The 20,461-nt window shown below is 37.7% G+C and overlaps 1 protein-coding gene across 1 annotated transcript in view; it reads left to right on the top strand.

Moving 5' to 3' along the window:
• Positions 1-19,384, top strand: part of LOC126471476 (kinesin-like protein KIF3A) — a 131,741-nt gene extending 112,357 nt beyond the window's left edge. The window contains exons 12-13 of the mRNA XM_050099679.1: positions 6,100-6,225; positions 15,443-19,384. Coding sequence (XP_049955636.1) covers positions 6,100-6,225; positions 15,443-15,622 — 306 coding nt within the window. The 3' untranslated portion in view covers positions 15,623-19,384. The remainder of the gene's footprint in view (positions 1-6,099; positions 6,226-15,442) is intronic.
• Positions 19,385-20,461: the final 1,077 nt, after the last annotated feature.

Raw genomic sequence — 20,461 nt, 5'->3', positions numbered from 1 at the left:
TAGCAATGCTGAATGTGAATGTGTTCTCAACATTGTAAAGAAAAATAGAAAAGAGTTCAGATCATCCTGTCCAATGAATCTCTGCAGTCTTTCTGTTTTGAAGACCAGGAGTTCTGATCCCTGTTATGACAAAACTTTTTCTCAATACTTTTTGCAGGCAGCTAAAAAAGCCGTCACTATGACTTTAAAGTAGAACTAGCGTATGACTTCCAGTGTGTATTATACAGGGTGTAGCAAAAAGAATCACCCGATTCGGCATGTCTATATGTCAATGCAGTATTCAAATTGTTCTCACACTGCAGCGAGTATGTCTTGAGTTACAGCTTCCACACCTGCTGTTATACAATGTCTCAGTTCAGTCATTGTCACTGGTAATGGAGCCACATGAACAGAGTCTTTTATAAACCCCCACCAGAAATAATCATATACGGTCATGTCTGGTGACCTTGAAGGCCAGTAATGTGATGCTGAATCATTTGGTACAGTGCGACCGATCGATCATTCAGTAATCCTTTAATTTTAAAATTCCCACAGTTCCAGATGCCAGTGCGGCAGTGCCCCATCCTGTTGTTAAATAAAGTCATTCAAATCAGTCTCCAACTGTGGAAAAGAAGGTTCTCAAGCACATTGAGATATGTGCTCGTCACTAAACACTAAGTGTGGAAGAAAACTGTCATCCTCCAATTTGCCTACAATGAAATTACAGAACTCCACACATTGTTGTTTGTCACCTTCACAGAGAGCTTGCAGTAGCTGAATTTTGTATGGTTTCATGTGTAAACATCAATGCAGCACACACCAGATGGACATCAGGGGCATGTTGAGCTGTCGAGCTGCGTGGCGAATGGATTTCTGCAGACTTCTTGTGAAACTATGGCAGATGCGTTCAACGCCTGTGTCATACACTTGGGGGATGGCCCAGCAATGGGCCTTTACACAAACATCCTGTTTCTTGGAATTGTTCATGCTATCGTCTGATGCTCTGTGCTGTAGGAGGATGCGCACCATACCTAGTACGAAAGTCACGCTGAACCGTTATTGCTGACGTGCACTGTGCAATACGTAGAACACAAAATGCTTTCTGTTGTCTCAACACCATATGTACTAGAACTGAAGTGGGTGGACAGTGCTGCAACCTGGCAGGGACCATGTAAAGCTCGAGAGTTTGCTTTTTCCAACAGTTTGTTGTTCACACACAAATAACATAATAGTTACAATTTTTTTAAGACTGGATGATTCTTTTTGATACACCATGTATTATTTCTTGCCTGTGTTATGTTAAACAAGTTTTATTGTGTAAAACATTTTTCAATTATCACATATCTTGCTTAATTTATCGAGGAAGTCCTGTTATGTGTGCTTCAAACCAATATTCGCCACACCTGCTGCTGTTTAACATGGATTTATTCTTGATTGCTATGTTCATCTACAAATAATTGGCCGATGATGTAAGTAGATGTGATTTCATGGAAATATCCTGTTTAAAGCATGAATTATTGTATTTTGTAGCCCAGAAGTATTATTATTTTCGTCAAGCTGGGGGTCTATCGAAAACCGTTAGATTTTTTGTTGCACACGAGTTTTACTGATAGGCCTTTTCAAAAGTTGGCAGGTATGCAATTGCTAGACACACTCCTAAATGAAATATATCTTAGAAATAATTACGCTAGAAGACTGGCATACACCACTATTTTTCTTTTACTTTTCAAAACTCGTAGCAAATACTGTCTCTGAAGTATAATCACATGAATGTGCAATTCCCTCCCCCTTCTTTCTCTTCCCTGTACACACACACACACACACACACACACACACACACACACACACACACAGTGTTCCGATTTAGTTATGATTTACTTTATTTTAAAGCTCCATGTGGGCTGTAATGTTGTTTCATGTCCAGTAATAATTTATTCTGATCATTTAAAGTAGTTTTCATGTCACCCGCACTGCACTTTCATAGTCAGCATTTGATATTATAATGAAAAAGCAAACACATAATTAGCTTTTACTTTTTTATACAAATTTTCCATGTTTCACTTGTTAGGAACACAAATAAAAAATTAAACTGTTTAATCACTCCATTTATCCAAACATTTGCTGACGGTGTGTGCACCTCGGCTCTCCCTATTGTATTGCACTCTACGCACAACTTTTGTGCACCAAAAGTATAAAGAGGTTACTGTTATTCCATATTAATGTAAAGTTATCGATTCTATGATGCTGTATGCTATGAGATTTTAAGGCAGTGAAAGACAAATATTTGTGTCTAGATGATACTGTTTATTCACTCCCTTCCCACTTATACACTGAAATATGAAAAATAGAACAGTGCAAAATCCAGTTCTATAAAAGTTATAGCTTCTCGAAACGCCCAATATAAACTGAAAAAAACATATAAATGAAAAAATAGTTACTCGCCATAGATAAGCGATGTTGAGTCACAGACAGACACAACATAAAGACAGCTAAACAAGTAGCTTTCAGCCAAAGGGCTTCCTTCTGAATTAGACAACACACACATACACACTCATTCATTCACATAGACACAACTTGCACACACATGATGACCAGTGTCCAGTCTGGCTTCAGCAGTCAGAGACAGTGGTGTATGTTGTCTGATTCAGAAGAAGGACTTTTGGCTGAAAGCTTACTTATTTAGCAGTCTTTTTGTTGTTCCTGTCTGTGACTCAGCATCTCCACTATATGTTGAGCAGCAATCTATTCTTTTCATAATATTGCAATATTCCATCCTAGATTTTCCATTGTTTGAAATAAATGGAAAAACTTTAGATATGTTCAGATTCTTAGTTCCCTAACTTGTGCTTCACTATACAGGAAAATATAGATCTTATAATTAATTCATTCCTCTTACATGCTATTGCTACACAATCTAAGTCATCTGCTGTCGTGTAATGGCTGTAGTTGCCGGCTGACAATGAAGTGCGAAGGAAAACTCGGACTTTCTTTCCAATCATGGTGATCGTTGACCTTGTGCATACAAGTCATTGACCCAGTTCCCTGTACTATCAGTCTTACAGCTTGAGATCTGCACTCATAAAGAACAGGAAATGTAAAGCAGCAGAATCGCTAATGTTAAGCCACTGATCTGTATACTAGTTCATCTAACATCTACATCCCAGTCTCCCTTTCCAAGTCAGATTTTTTTGTACTAATTATCAGTACAGACGCAAGAAGGGGCGAAGAGAGAGAGAGAAAATAAAAACAAAGATCTAAAGAGTACCAAATAGGAGGAAGAGAAACATAAACATATGGGGGAATGTTCCAAAGAGAGAGCTAGAATTGGGGGAGGGGTGGGGGGGGGGGGGGGTGGGGGAGCTTGAGAAGCTGGTATGTGGAATGAAGAACAGGATGGGAGAGAAATGCAAACGACAGATAAGTCTTGCAGAGATTTATATTGGGGGTCATGTTTTCTTCAACTTATATAGTTTTATTGAGCCATTGCCGGTAAGTAGCATTGATGTGTGTTTCTTCTTCCTTCGCTAAAGTCTCTCGGTATGGATTGATACTTCCCTTTAGCTCAAAATTCAAAAAGTGCATGTATTCTGTCTAGAAATTGATTCACAAACTTCATCTTTACTTCCCATCTGTACATATTACCACCAAAACATGACTTTTTCTCCATTTAACCAATATACAACTAACACATTATGAAATCTATCAAAAATTCAACAAGGTACACGTGCTTCTTAAGATTGCATAAAATAATGTTTTACTATAAAATTCTTTCACGTATTGTTCAGTATTAATACATTGCAATTGTGCTTCCTGGGATTGTTTATTTACATCTACATTAATCAAATTTTTCCTCCACAAAAAATCTGGTATCATCACATTGTGTATGTACCATATACTTTGGCAGATAAGAAGCATGAAGCATGAAAAAAAGGCACCAAATATCAGGGTCATCTAATAATTAGGACACTGTAAAATCCTTACAATCATCATCTCATTGTTGAGACGCTCATCGTATTCTGCACCTTGCGAATTGATTTCTGCTTTGTCATCAGTATCCAATAGCAAATCGTTCTCAGTGCCATCCAGAGTGTTGGAAATCCCACACTTTATGAAAGTTTGATCACTGATTCCACTATCACTTTTTCCCATGATCACACAAAACATCAATTGATGCAGCTGCATAGCTCCACCTTTCGTAAACGATTTTTTACCACTCATCTGATTGTTCCTTTGTTCATACATGTGTTCTTTGACTGTTTTATTCAGAGAGACATCTAAAGGTTGTAGTATCAAAGTCAAACCACCCGGTATAACAGCAATCTTACTATTGCTTCATGCTGTGTGATTTTTTGTATTCTTAGTTATGTGATTGTGAAACATATCCCACACCAACAAACTTGGTCGATTTTGTAGAGCACCTGGTCACCTCTACCACACGTTTTCCATCCACAATTTTACACCATTCTCATCCATTCATCCCTTTTTATGAAAATGTACAAAAATGTCTAGTGGAAATTTTATTTTAGGAACAGTTTTCCACTTGAAAATGACCATAACTTTTAACTTTGTTCCATCTGCCATGCATGTTAGTACTACTGTAAACCTGGTCTTTTCATGGCCTGTACTTTTGACTTTAACAGTGTCTATGCCTTTCGTTTCCACAGTTCTTTTGTTTATCATATCAGAGTTTGTTGAGGTTTCATCCATATTTACAATATGAGATAGTGAAAAGTTGTATTTTTGCCTCATAGAATTAACAAACTTTTAAAAACTCGTAACTTTATTGTCAGGATCTTTCAGTAATTTCTTGTGACAATATAACAATTCTGCTTCTGTTCTTGTACCCATTTTGCAATGCTATTTTTTAAATCTGGCCAGCAAGCTATTCCTCTCCTCATAGAACAAATTTTCATTGGCACTTTTTTAACAGCATCTTCTCTGTTATATCGAAAACCCTTGCTGCAGTATAGTTGTTTGATTCTTTAGCCTGTTTTATGAGCTTTAACTTGATTCTTGTGTTGTATTTCCTCCTTTTTGTTGGTTCCATCATTAGGCACACACTTCACAAATTTTCTGCCAATTATACATGCAGTACAAACTGTTTGAACATGCAACAGAGCTTACAACAATACTTGTTAGCTGTACATATGAGTTTGTTATTCGGCACATGCTTCTACAGGCAAAACTGTAACAGTGCTGAAGGAGGCTTTTGCTTTATTACATGTGCAACCATACCAGCTGTGTAGTAGAGGAGCAATTATGTCTGCAAAACTGAATAGCTAATACGACACTGTTATAAATACTCAAGATCATTACCTGAATCAGTGCATATATTATTATCCAGATGATCACTGTTCTAAAGTAACTTTATGGGTCATTGACAGTTTGGGGATCATCTTATAGGATGGGCATACGGTAAAATTATATGTCTTTGACGGAAATTTATACTTCGTCTTATCTGAAGGTCGTCTTACCTGCCGAAATATATGGAAAATTTTCTGTTTTACTGTCACAGTGATTAGCTACACCCTCCATCGTCATGTTCGTTTTTTCCAGTTGCCTATTTTTATCCGTACTTCTGCTCTAAGAAACATCCTGCTTCGGTGTATCGTTTCCTGACCAATTGGATTAATTTCCGAGTTCAGCTCATATTTGAGTGGCCCATAATCAGCTTTCAAATCAAATTTAATTACACCAGACTGTATGCTGGGATCCTTTCCTAATGTTTATGTGTTGTGCCCCAAATGTGAAAATATTACTGAATTGCATTTCCACTTTTTGAATCTGCATCTCCGCTGTAACAGCTGGTGGGTGATATCACTTCCCCCTACAATGGCATCTATCCACCAGCTCATGGTACAGACACACCTCCTGCAAAATGTTCTACATTTCTTTGCAGCCACATGACTCAGTAATGTTTTTAAAGTATGTGACACACTTTGGTATGCGTGATGTATTTTCATATGTTAAGAGGATTATTTTTGCCTGTTTGTTTAAAATATGGATAACACTGTTGTGTCGTCCATTTTGATGTGTATCAGTTGTAATCTCACGACTTATTTATTGTTGTCGTAATAGCTCCTGTGGTGTTTAAATACTTGAGTGTTAATGCAATTTCAGGAAATGATAGATCAATACGTTCATTGGAATGAAGACATTGGTGAGTGGCAGTTAAAGTGTGTTGCATACACAGGCAATAACATGAGGAAACAGTTGCCTGCAAACACAGCAGCACAAGGTTCTGAGGTATGTGAAGTCAATATGAGTAGTATTAATTTGTAGTTCAGTGTGATTTATCAGTGCCCCAACACTCTCAAACAAGAAGCTCTTTGTACTTTTATTTTTAGATTTTTCTCTCTGTATTTCTCTGTTACCCTGAGTAACTGAGTGATAATTCTGTGACCTGTATTGTATCCTTTTTCTTGGCTGACATGGAAGGTAAAGATATAGGGATCAGTTTCAGAACACTAATCAGAACTGACATTCCATAGCCTGTGTTTAATGAGTTAGTACATGTGTAGAGGCTTGCACTTTTGATTGTTTATGGCTCAGTAGTGATATCACCTTCAGCACTATTTCAAAAGACACCAGAGCTAATTTTTTTTTCCTTTTATGTATTTTGTGTATCATAATTTTAATAGTGTGAATTTATGCCACCTATTGCAGCACAGTTGGTCATTTGACCCCATGTTGTAGCCTGCTCATAGTACTTTTTTTGTGACTGAGTCATTGCAGTGCAACAACCCAATTTTGTCTTTTCTTTTTATGAAATCTGGTCAGTGGGGTGGTTACCTTGTTTATGAGCTGGCTTTTCTATAGGACCCCAATTATGGTTACTTACTTTGCTTTTAACAGACTTCCGTTTTCATTATTCATTTTGAATAAAACATCCCAAGATTTTCACTTCCATGGCCACACCCTGAGAGGCAAGTAGATTTAAAAGAAACAGTCAGAAATACTGCACTAGGTAAACAATTCATATCCAAATAGATTATGAGTCCTTTCATACCACAAAAATTTTTTGTGGCATATTGAGGACAGATTTAGGGCAGTAACATGAAGTAGCAAAATTTAAAATGACTCTATGCTGATAAAAATGTTGACCTCTACTCACTCACTGACACTGCTCTTCTGTGAGAAGCTCTGTGACAGTCTCGTAACCATTACTCATCATGAGAGCCTAAAAATGGTCTAGAATGCAATTTTCCATTGCAGCCTCACATTGCAGACATACGAAACCTGGAACTACAGTGTGTCCATTTTTTCCACCATATCCAATGGGAGCCAAAAAATAAAAATGTATACTGGTGCTTTATTTTGCATTATGTTGCCTTATATTGTCTGAAAAGGTAAAAGTAATGGTATACTGCTGCAGTGTAAAGCCTCCCCCCCCCCCCCCCCCCCCCTCGCCACTTCTCCCATGTGGTGTTCGCATTTTGGTCACAAATCTTCACAATACACAAATAACCCCTATTACTGGAGATGGATGATGACAGCTGCACGAGAACACTCAGCGAGACCAACTGTCAATCTGTATCACCTGCAGAGAACAACATTCCCATGGTCTTTGAATTGCTGCAAATATTTGACCAAGCACAGATCTGTAGCAAGAGTGAGAAATTTTTATCCCATCTGGAAAGCGGCGCGTGCGTGTGCTCCTGAAAACTGAAGGGTAGGCCAAAGGTAGGAAGCTAGGAGGAGCCGGTGAGGCAGAACACTCAGTACTGCAGTGTGAATTTAAATCACCTTTACTTTAGCAAGAAGATGAATACATAACTTTACACTGAGGAGCACGTAGGTGCGAAGCTGGATGTATCAAGCTCACAGAAGTTACACAGGCAAAGTCTGTAGTGGCCCGCCCACTATGAAATAGAAACAATGTTTCTACACTCCTGGAAATTGAAATAAGAACACCGTGAATTCATTGTCCCAGGATGGGGAAACTTTATTGACACATTCCTGGGGTCAGATACATCACATGATCACACTGACAGAACCACAGGCACATAGACACAGGCAGCAAAGCATGCACAATGTCGGCACTAGTACAGTGTATATCCACCTTTCGCAGCAATGCAGGCTGCTATTCTCCCATGGAGACGATCGTAGAGATGCTGGATGTAGTCCTGTGGAAAAGCTTGCCATGCCATTTCCACCTGGCGCCTCAGTTGGACCAGCGTTCGTGCTGGACGTGCAGACCGCGTGAGATGACGCTTCATCCAGTCCCAAACATGCTCAATGGGGGTCAGATCCGGAGATCTTGCTGGCCAGGGTAGTTGACTTACACCTTCTAGAGCACGTTGGGTGGCACGGGATACATGCGGACGTGCATTGTCCTGTTGGAACAGCAAGTTCCTTTGCCGGTCTAGGAATGGTAGAACGATGGGTTCGATGACGGTTTGGATGTACCGTGCACTATTCAGTGTCCCCTCGACGATCACCAGTGGTGTACGGCCAGTGTAGGAGATCGCTCACGACACCATGATGCCGGGTGTTGGCCCTGTGTGCCTAGCTCGTATGCAGTCCTGATTGTGGCGCTCACCTGCACGGCGCCAAACACGCATACGACCATCATTGGCACCAAGGCAGAAGCGACTCTCATCGCTGAAGACGACACGTCTCCATTCGTCCCTCCATTCACGCCTGTCGCGACACCACTGGAGGCGGGCTGCACGATGTTGGGGCGTGAGCGGAAGACGGCCTAACGGTGTGCGGGACCGTAGCCCAGCTTCATGGAGACGGTTGCGAATGGTCCTTGCCGATACCTCAGGAGCAACAGTGTCCCTAATTTGCTGGGAAGTGGCGGTGCGGTCCCCTACGGCACTGCGTAGGATCCTACGGTCATGGCGTGCATCCGTGCGTCGCTGCGGTCTGGTCCCAGGTCGACGGGCACGTGCACCTTCCGCCGACCACTGGCGACAACATCGATGTACTGTGGAGACCTCACGCCCCACGTGTTGAGCAATTCGGCGGTACGTCCACCCGGCCTCCCGCATGCCCACTATACGCCCTCGCTCAAAGCCCGTCAACTGCACATACAGTTCACGTCCACGCTGTCGCGGCATGCTACCAGTGTTAAAGACTGCGATGGAGGTCCGTATGCCACGGCAAACTGGCTGACACTGACGGCGGCGGTGCACAAATGCTGCGCAGCTAGCGCCATTCGACGGCCAACACCGCGGTTCCTGGTGTGTCCGCTGTGCCGTGCGTGTGATCATTGCTTGTACAGCCCTCTCGCAGTGTCCGGAGCAAGTATGGTGGGTCTGACACACCGGTGTCAATGTGTTCTTTTTTCCATTTCCAGGAGTGTAGGTCGTCTACTTGGAATCAGATGGGTAGAATCGAGAGTGGCGCTCGTAGAACTGCACAGCACCGGCTAGAGGGCGCTGTCGTCGGTGTCGGTGTCATAGTGCCAACCTAGCAGAGAGCACCTACATTGTGGCATTGTAGCTATTGATACAACAAGGACACTGTCATCTTCCTGGATGCTGGGCCCTGGGCTTGAATATACATGTTCGTGTAGGGGTTACATTCCCCTCCCCTTCTGTTTCTACTGAACCCACATCTCGTTCCTCTTCCTTGGTTCTGGAGACGAATATGTGGATCACAGACGGGTGAGAATTAAGCAGCAGTGTATAATAAACCTTACACCTATACATGCCTTGCAAGGTTTTGAAGGATGAGAAAGACTGACTGTGATTCCCTAGTTGTGTTAAAAAGTTGCTACAAAAGCAGAGAGCTTTATTGCAGATTCAATCAAAGTAAAAACCTAATTGACAAACGAAAGCTGAATGGAGCCAAAATGAGTACTAGTAGAGAAGTGCGAGAAGCATTTAGTGAATTCAAAACTAAAATTTCGTCAACTGATCTGAACAAAAAGTCTGAGAAGTTTTGGTCCTACCTACAGTCAGTAAGTAAGTTCAGTCACTTATTCAACATACTGGCGTCGAAATTGAAGATAAGGGAGAGGAGGACAAGTTTCAATGCAGAAGATCTTAGCATAGTTCCACCTTTCAGTTGTTGCATGAATGCCAAAATGGGAAATATTGAAATTAGTGATTTGAATTGATTTTCTATTATACTCTCAATTAACAGTGAAAAGGCCTCTGGATATATGAGATGTCTGCAAGGTTCTGCACAGATTGTATGATAGAACATGCTCCCTCTTGTAGCAGAAGTTTATTGTAGATCACTGGAGGAGTGGAGGGTACCAAGTATTTGGAAATTTGCACAGATAATTCCCCTTTTCAAGACTGGATGGTAGACATGCACATAATTGTAGACCTATATCACTGTCATTAATAGGTTCTTGAATTAGGGAATGTGTCTTATGCTTGCACATGTCAAGCATGGCATCCTGATTACATTTATACCAGGTGTGTAGAATTGTAGGTGCATACAATAGTGATAACACAGAATAACTATCATGGTCGCTAACATTCATGTGTTAATGGAAAGACAAAACTGATAGCGAAGAGAGATTGGGTGCAAGTCTTCTGCATAGTTGGTTTGGGATGATACCATGTAAGACATATACAAAGAATCTACATAATAGAAGAAAGCATAGTTTGTGCATACAGGGTGTTAATGGTTGGTTGTCTAAAAGCTGTTATGGAAAATCTTTGTGTCAATAAAAATAGTCTAGTTTTTACTCCTACTCAAGACTAAGGGAATCGTAAATTTACGTTCTTGAAATATCAAGACAATCCAATAAACACAATGTGATATTGAAAGAGGTAAGGACATGGAGCATCAGTGACCAGCTTAACTATCAGCATTCAGGTTTTCTTCCCATGTGACTATACTAAATTTTTGAACTGACACGGCAGGCTGAAATAAGCTGTGCATAGCATTGTAGAGGGAAGTATGAACATGCACAAATTTTTACCCAACAAATGTGAGAAAATCTTCACAACTACAGGAGACCTAAAGAAGTAAATCTAGAATAACATTGAAGCCTTGCTTCCTCTTTATTCGGAGGGCATTCTATTATTGCATGTGCATTTGGTGCATGTTCATCCTTAAATTTACCATATCTTTGTGATGGCCACACAATATCAATCAGAACTCAAAGCCAGGGATTTTTCTAGCCAAGAAAATTTACAGAATGCTGCACAAGCATACCTCCGCTCCCTCTCTCCAGCTTACCTAATTTGATGTAAAAGAATGCTTTGAGAATAACGTATTGAAAATGCTCATGTATTTACTGCAAATGTCCTAAAAGACATCTTGTGTTAAGCCTACCAGCACTGTTAGGAAGGTTGACAGTAACAATGAAACCACTACACTAACACTTGCAGATTTGATTTTGAATAAAAGGATTTTTATCCATTGTTACTCTTCAATCCTTAGGACAAAATTTGTACAACCCTGTAAAATATAAATTCTGATGTGGCAATGCAGCTCACACAAATCCTGAATTTTAAAAATTCTGATGGTTGATAAGTCAATGTTTATACTGTGGATGTCTGTACATCTTCTATTTGGATACATTTTGATTATTTCTTAATAGTGATTGAGAGGATAGACTACCACTTAAATTTAAGATTAAATTCTGAACTGAGAATATGTGTATAAAAGTAATAATAACTGCTTTCTTAAGCTTTTGGAACCTGATTCCTATTGCGTGCAGCATATCAGAAAGAATACAGATGTAGTTTGATGGGCTTCAGTTGTAATTTATGATGGGACGGGACTAGAAGATGGGAAAAGATTGTGTACAGCAGGAACAGGACCAGGAACAGGCAAGTTGTATATGTAGTCATCTGAAAGTGAAAAAGATGTGGTTAAAACAGTGAAAAGTGAACTAGTAATAAAATTTTTAAAGAAATATGAACAAGGATGGAAAAGGCATAAGGATGACAGAATTAAAAAAAGGGCAGAGACGAAGAGTGAAAGATATCTAAACTAGTAAGAAATACAGAAGGGAGAGGAGACTCTTCTTATACCTGCGTAGGTGAGAACTTCTTATCCAGCATGTCGTACAGTACAGCAATGCCTTGCTCTAAATGTCAATTTTTTGTCTATTTTTAATTTATTTATCTACACATGAAGTTCCACAGGACCAAATTGAGTAGCAAATCTCCAAGTTCATGGGACAGGTCAGTACATGAAATCACAACATAAAAGTAATAACAGATAAAAGTAAAATGTTTATGAGCCCAAAAAAGTCAAGCTATAAGTTTAAGTAGATGCAGTCAACATTATTACCTAAGAATCAGCTTAAATTTCAAGGAACTCCACAACAGAATACCCAGACTAGTGAACGGGGGTCGACGAGAAGTTCGCGAACTTACAGCACTTATTGCCTGAAGTGCCCGTTTCTGAGCCAAAAATATGCTTTTAGAATGGGAAGAGTTAACCCAAATATAATACCATACAACGTAAGAGAATGAAAATAAGCAAAGTAGACTAATTTTCGTGTTGAATAATCACTTACTTCAGATACCGTTTGAATAGTAAAAATGGCAGCATTAAGTCTTTGAACAAGATCCTGAATGTGGGCTTTCCACGACAATTTACTATCTATCTGAACAGCTAGAAATTTGAACTGTTCAGTTTCACTAATCATATGCTCATTCTGTGAAATTAAAATGTCGGGTTTTGTTTAATTGTGTGTTAGAAATTGTAAAAATTGAGTCTTACTGTGATTTAGTGTTAGCTTATTTTCTACAAGTCATGGACTGATGTCATGAACTGCACTATTTGAAACTGAGACAATGTTGCACACAACATCCTTTACTACCAAGCTATTGTCATCAGCAAACAGAAACATTTTAGAGTTACCCATAATACTATCATTACACATACTATCGTTACCCATAATACTATCATTTATATAAATAAGGAACAGGAGTGGCCCCAACACTGATCCCTGGGGCACCCCCCTCCCCCCCCCATTTGACTGTACCCCACTCAGACCCCACATCACAGACATTCTCAGCACTGTGAATAATGGCCTTTTACTGTCTGTCGTTAAAGTAAGAGGTGAAACAATTGTGAGCTACTCCCCATATTCCATAGTGGTCCAACTATTGTGATCAACACAATCAAACGCCTTAGTTAATTCAAAAAATATGCCTAGCATTTGAAACCTTTTGTTTAACCCATCCAGTACCTCACATTTTCAATTGTTAAACGACTTCTAAATCCGAACTGTACATTTGATAACAAATTGTGCGATATAAAATGATCAATTATCCTTACATACACAGCCTTTTCAATAACTTTAGCAAACACTGACGGCATAGAAGTAGGTCTAAAATTGTCTACATTATCCCTTTCTTCCTTTTTATAAAGCAGCTTTACTACTGAGTAATTGTTCAGGAAACTGACCATTCCAAAGGAAAAATTACAAATATGGTTAAGTACAGGGCTAACATGTGCAGCACAGCACTTTAATATTCTGCTAGACACTCCATCACATCCATGGGAGTCCTTAGTCTTCAGTGATTTAATTATTGACTCAATCTCCCCCTCTCCTGTATCACAAAGGAGTATTTCAGACATCTATCTCAGAAGGCATTTGCCAAGAGAGTTATATGATTCCCTGTAAAAACTAAATTTATTTAATTCACCAGCAATGCTCAGAAAATGATTGTTAAATACTGTACATGTATCTGATTAATCAGTAACAGAAATATTTTTACTACGAATTGACATATTGTCGACCGTGTGCTGCTGACCAGACACTTCCTTCACAACTGACCATCAGGTTTTAATTTTATCCTGTGAATTAGCTACTCTATTTGTGTATCACATACCCTTTGCCTTTCTAATAACATTTCTAAGCACCTTACAATACTGTTGGTAATTGGCCACTGTAGCTTGATTGTGACTGCTTCTAACATTTTGATATAGTTCCCGCTTTGTTCTACATGATATCCTTATCCCACTAATAAGCCACCCAGGCTGTCTTTTACTGTTAGTAGCCCATTTAGAACGTTTTAATGGAAAGCAACTCTCAAAGAGCATGAGAAATGTGTGAAGGAAAGCGTTATATTTGTCATCTATGTTATCGGCACTATAAACATCCTGCCACACTTCTTCCTTGCGAGGTTTAAAAAACCTTGTCATTGGATTAACTTTCCTACATAGTTTGTAATTATATGTTATATTTGTTTGGGTACGAAAGCCTTTTAGTGTTAAATTTTATGCATCATGGTCTGAAAAGCCATTCACCCTTTTACTAACAGAATGCTCATCTAGTAATGAAGAATGAATAAAAATTTTGTCTGTGGCTGTGCTGCTGTTTCTCTGCACCCTAATTGGAAAAAAACACAGTCTGCATCAGATCATATGAGTTTAGGAGATCTACCAACATCCTTTTTCTTGCACAATTGTATACAAAATTAATATCGAAGTCACCACATATAACTAATTTCTGGTACTTCCTATAAAGTTAATCAAGAACCCTCTCTAACTTGAGCACAAAAGCTCCGAAGTCTCAGTTATGGGTCCTATAAAAAACAAAAATTTGAAGTTTAGTTTCACTAAATTCAACTTCCACTGCACAACATTCAAATATCTGTTCAGTGCAGTGCCATGATACATCGATGGACTGAAATGGAGTACTGTTTTTTACGTACATGGCCACTTCCCCACTCCGCAAGGAACTCCTTGAAAAACAGCCAGCTAATCTGTATCCCGGTGAAGAAAGCCTCTGAATTGTCAGATTATTTAAGTGCTGCTCTGATATACCAGTAATTTCAGAGTTAACATCTGTAAGCAGTTCACTAACTTTATCTCTAATACCTCTTATATTTTGATGAAATATGCTAATTCGTTCTCTACTCGGAAATGTGACAACCTCTGAATGTAATTCCTTAGCTAGAGGGACTTTCTTTAAGCAGTATACCTATCATCTGACTTCAATCTAAAAAAGATGCAGATCTAACACCAACTACAACAGGAATTTTTCCACGAGTGATCCCACCACCACCCTCTACACTGTCACCTATAAGCTGTGCCAACCTCCCCTTCCCATACCTATTGAGGTTCAGTCCATGCCTAGTGAAACCTGAACTACTGACAGACTCAACTGGCACCATTGCAATGTGACTCATGCCCTCTGCCATCAGTGCCTTCTCCAGCCCCATGTTAACGCACCTTCACCTTGTTTCTGTTTCCCATTTGATTCCTCTCAATTTTGGTTTTATTACACTACACAATCTTAGTATCTTTCACACCATCCTTCCTTGTTCACCAATCTCAATTAGTTCCTGTCTTTCTTCTTCCATTTTTCCCTGTACAACCGTGAGTAGCTCAATTACAGATAGTAAGTTGTCATCTCTACTTTTTATGTGGTTGTCCAACACTCAGAATTTTATGTTAAAAGTGTGTTGTTTGTTGTACCAGTCATTAATGTAAAAAATTAGATTTCTAAAAGTTATTTCTGGATACATAAAAAGTTAAGTGAAATCATAGATTTAAAACCTAGACATTGTGTCTGCATTTATTTCAGTATCAACAGCCTGATCTGTCACATGTATACTTGTCGTACTCGTCAGAACTTGCGGCAGCTTCAGGACGTGGAAAGTCAGCACGCCATGCACAAGCACAAAGTTTGTTACAAAGGAAGCAAAAGTCATCATCTGCAGTGCCCACATCTTACAGGCAACAAGATTGCCCTGCACAGCTCTGATGTTCATAATGAGTTCCTCCATTGATATTATTTGTTATTATTCATTGTACTTGAAGCTTCAGCATAGCTGATGCTTTTGATTTATTCAGTATTATTTGTTGTTTATTGTATGCTGTTATTGTATGCTGTAGGGCATTAACAGAAGATGTTTTCATGATTTTGAGACTGAAGCTATGCATTGTTCACTCTGCAGATCATGAAATACTTGTCTGTCTGAGCAATATAAAAATATAAGAATGTTTATGCTCTGTGTTTTCAAGTATTCTAAGTTGCTGACTATATTTGTGAATATGAATAGTGAGAATACTACCATATCTACAGCTTTTTGCATTGCTTGTATAAAATGTGGAAACTTTTTAAATTTGACAGATTTTATTAGTGTGTGTCAGTGCCAATACAGATCAGTCTGTTCTGTTTATGCGAATTTTCTTTGGTGAATTCAGAGGACGGTGCAGGATGTAACCGTACACCTCCCTAGAATCATGTTTCCAATCAGAGAAATGATATGCTTGAATCATCAACATAAAAAGTTGAAATAGCTTTATAAAGCAATAGATGTGTATGAAATTAGATAGTATTACATGAGACACTTAAAAAAATTAAATTAAAAACGCCAAGACTGAGAATTGTTTATGTGGCTGCTGATGTACTGAAGTATGTAGGTTAGTGATCTCTGGCATTTGTCTAAAATCATCTGCTCCATACTTCTTTATCATGAGAAATCTGGTGTGTGAACATCTTACTTAGACTGATTTGCATGCTGCAGTAGTCTTTTTTATTGAACAATGACATTATTTTCATATTTTGTAGTTGAGCTTCATATAAGAGAACCACTTTGGATTCAGTGTTAACACATAAGCATCCTCATTCTTTTTATTATCCTTTAGCATGAGAAATCCAGGACATTCACATTCATTGGTCTGTACTTTAGTAGCGTCCCATGTTAGTAATAGACAATTCTTTTCTAATTACTTGCTGCTGTTGAGTTTGGGTGTTTCCTTATTTATACACTTTTTGTAAAGAAATGTTCTTTCAATATTATTGTGACTCACAACAAAAATGATCCCTGTGCCTTTTATGAGTATTTCTAAGATACATCCTGTATGAACAGCAATAATGTTTGAAAATAAATAGGTTATGTGTTGACTAGAGCACCTTGAAACAAGCTGATGAAAAAGAATCCACCATATTCGACCCTCCCATCGCAGGAATGTTATTATACTGTGTCAGCGCTTGACTGACCAACCATACACAAGCAGTTATTTTTTATACAATGTTTATACACTGAGGAATATATTTTCATATTACTTGAATAACTCCAAGTCTCCTCTTGAACTGCCACAGTAACTTACACCAACATAAAGTCCTGCCCTTTGAAATGAAGGTGTCTTAAGCAGCTGTTGTTATTATTTGAGCCAAGAAATAATTTTATAATGCATTTTTTGAGTAAGAGGAACCCGTTAGGAAAGAATAATCTCTCTGCTCTTCATGTGTAGATTTTCACTTTTCCCATTCCATTGATTTGTAATATTTAATAAATTAAGAAAAACTAGTAATATTTTTGGGATTTACGTTTTTCACATAAAAGTGTAATGCTTGTGTGCCTTTCTTTAACTACAAACTGTAATAAATATATCTAATCAATTTGTGGCATGGCCTGACTCAAAAACTGATTGAATTGTGATATTGAGTTGCTATTTGTTGAAGAATTTCAAGCAGGCATAGTTGAAATAGTAACAGCGTATTAGACCATGGACACAGCATACTGGTGGTACTCATCAGTAAGAATATGGAGAAAAGTAATGGCACATTTATCAGACTTATAACCCTTCTGAAGTATACTAGACCACATTTCTTCTTCTTTTGTTGATTTTAATGGATTAGGGTTTAACCTTATTCTGTGTTTAGAAATTATCTGTTCACCTTTACTTTTTTTTATATTTCCCTTCTACCACCTGGCTTATAAGCTAATACTACTTTTAGGAATGTTTCATATATGTGTTGATACCAGGTTTTGTGCTATTTAATCCTTAATTGGCAGGATTTGTTCTTTCACAGTTGGTGCAGTCAGTGTGTTTTATGTTGATAAATATCACACTAAATGAAAGAGGTCTAAGATCCTTGAATACTGAAAATAAAGTCCCAAATACAGATAAATTTAAATTAATATTGCACATGATTTTCAGCTTTAAGAATTTCTTATTTATTTGATAGCTAACACCATCGTTACACAAAAATAGTTTCAGAACAGTGTGATAACCAAAGCAAAATATAGTTAATAAATTATTCTTGATTATTAGCAGAACAATTCTTTTCAGAAATCCCTTTTCTGCACATTTAATTTTCCTAAAGCTCTTAATTTTGAAATATTTTACTTTCATACCTGGTGTGATCTTCGTTTTTTCTTGTGTGGGTAGGTGATTTCTATCAAGGCTCACATGCCATCCCAAATACTTTGTACCAAAACCTTATTATACACTATGACATTACTATGATCCAGGCATTGTCTGAAAATCATCATTTACAAAAACTAACAATGTTTAAAATATCTTCTTTAAATACTTCCAATTTGGGATAATGCCATTAATTTAAGTATTAAAAAGAATAGGGTGTGTTAGACTCCTTTATTACCTTTCAGTCTTTATTTTACCAGTGTTTCATTTATTGCATACAATTTTTTGTCATGTTTATATAAATTGTCAAATGTATTTTTCTAAATCCATAAAAGGTAAATAAGTTAATAAGTTGAATTCTCATTTGTTCTTTATTACTTGTTGGAGAATATATTTTCTTTGTAAATACTGTTTGTTTTTCATGAATCAGAAGTTCTGAAATGATCTACATGTATGTAATTATTATAATCTTTGTGGTATCATTCTTGACTAAATATATTACTTATGCTGTTTTTCATGAACTGTACTAAGCTTGTTTGCCAATATAAAGTGTTACAGAATCTCTGATGTACTAGGATGCCTTTGTAATTTAACGTATCCATTTGTGGCTTCTTTCATATCATTTCCTGTCATCAATGGAACATTGCATTAGATCTCCCTGAAAATGGGTATCAGTAACATTAGATGAGTGTGTTCGTGAGACTTTCTATTTGCCTTTTTTTTCACATGTATTAAAACTTAATTGTAACAAAAATGTGTGGCCTGTGACATAAGTTTAAATATTTGTCAAAATGAATGTTTTGAAAATGTTTATCGAGTAATCCAACATAAGCAGCACAGCGAAATTAAATGTACATTTGATATGTACTATTACCCACCAAAGCTTTATAAAATACGTAGATTGTAAACAGTAATTTGTGAATAATCAATATTATGCTAGTCAGTACTTTGAGGTTTTATGTTAAATTTTTATTTTTTTGTTAATATACGGACTTAATACATGAGAAACCGCCAGAACATGTAAAAAATAGATCTTTGTTAATTTATTGAAAATGCAAATATACTTACATTAGTGTGGCTTACTGTTGTTATTGTGTAGATGGTGCTGAGTAAGAAGCATGTTAAAGTAGCTTTAATTTCAAGTTACACTATTGACTCAGAACACTGCTTCATACTACATGGAGTGGTGGTGTATGTGATATGACTTTACTAGTCACTCTTAATCTACATATATTGTTTTAATGTTTACTATTTTGTAATATGGATCAAATTGTTTTGTTAGTTAATTTATACATGGCAGTAAATTTTCTGGAACTAGTTGTCTAATATTAGCGTTTTGTATATACTTTTCCTTTTATATTTTATAAATTTTCACGTCTGTTTTGTTATTTTTATGTAATCTGTTAAAAATATATATTGTAAAAAAAAACTAGATATTTTACATTCCAGTGCTTTCCTTTGGCAGATGATATAAATATCCAGTGATGAATATCACAGCTTGTAATCATTTGTTCAGGGTCTGTTTGCATGTATTTCAGCTACTCAGAATTGTAGGAGTTCCCAGCTATTTATTAACTTTTCCCAGTTTGTGGGAAGCTCTTGATTTCTTATATCCCTTGCCTCTCTTGAAGGTACAGCCAGCTGTGGTCCCTGAACTATTGTATTTATGTCAGACAAAGAAAGGGATGGAGATAGCATCCCTAAACTATTATATTTTGAAGTCACTAGTGGCGCATTGTCAGTCACGTGCTATACAATTATATTCCCACTTATTTAAATACATACTTGCGAACAGAATAGAAAATTTATCAGTTGTGACAGTTTAAAAGTTGTGCCAGATGGAGTCAAACGCAAATCTCTTACTTCCATGAGCAGTTACCATAACTACTTAGACCAGGTGCATGCACTGGTGCATCGCACAGTGCAGAGTGCAGAAGACGGCTGCGCTATGTTGATGACGGTGCAGACCCCCCACTCCTCGGCTTTGCGCAACAGCGCTGCCTCTCACTTCCTTAGCTTGTGTCGCTCGCGCCGCCTGTCTCGACCTGTTTCAAAGCTTTTACCCTGTTGTCTTCGTCATTGCCAAATACTAATGTACACTAGGTGGAGAGCTTAGTTTGGTGTACCGGTACAAAAGAGATTTATATAATAACTGTAATGGTAACAATTTTAAATTTGGTTTCAACACAAATGTATGTTCCTATGTGCTCTTTATTTTGTTTGCAATTATGTTACTAAGATCTGGAACAAGAGATTGACTGACAGTAATTCTGAGAGAATTTTTTAAATTACAATTAGAAATACTCGCACGCAATCTAGTTTTTGTACAAGACAAAACAGAAAAAAACCTTTCATATACACAAGTGGAAGCAAACATAGAAATAATCTTCGCTGCTTCTCTGTGTAACTTGGGAAATTCTTCCTTTGCCAAATTCTGGTAGAATTG

The sequence above is a fragment of the Schistocerca serialis genome, chromosome 3, assembly GCF_023864345.2.
Source record: "Schistocerca serialis cubense isolate TAMUIC-IGC-003099 chromosome 3, iqSchSeri2.2, whole genome shotgun sequence".
NCBI lineage: Eukaryota > Metazoa > Arthropoda > Insecta > Orthoptera > Acrididae > Schistocerca > Schistocerca serialis.
This window is presented reverse-complemented; position numbering and strand designations above follow the sequence as displayed.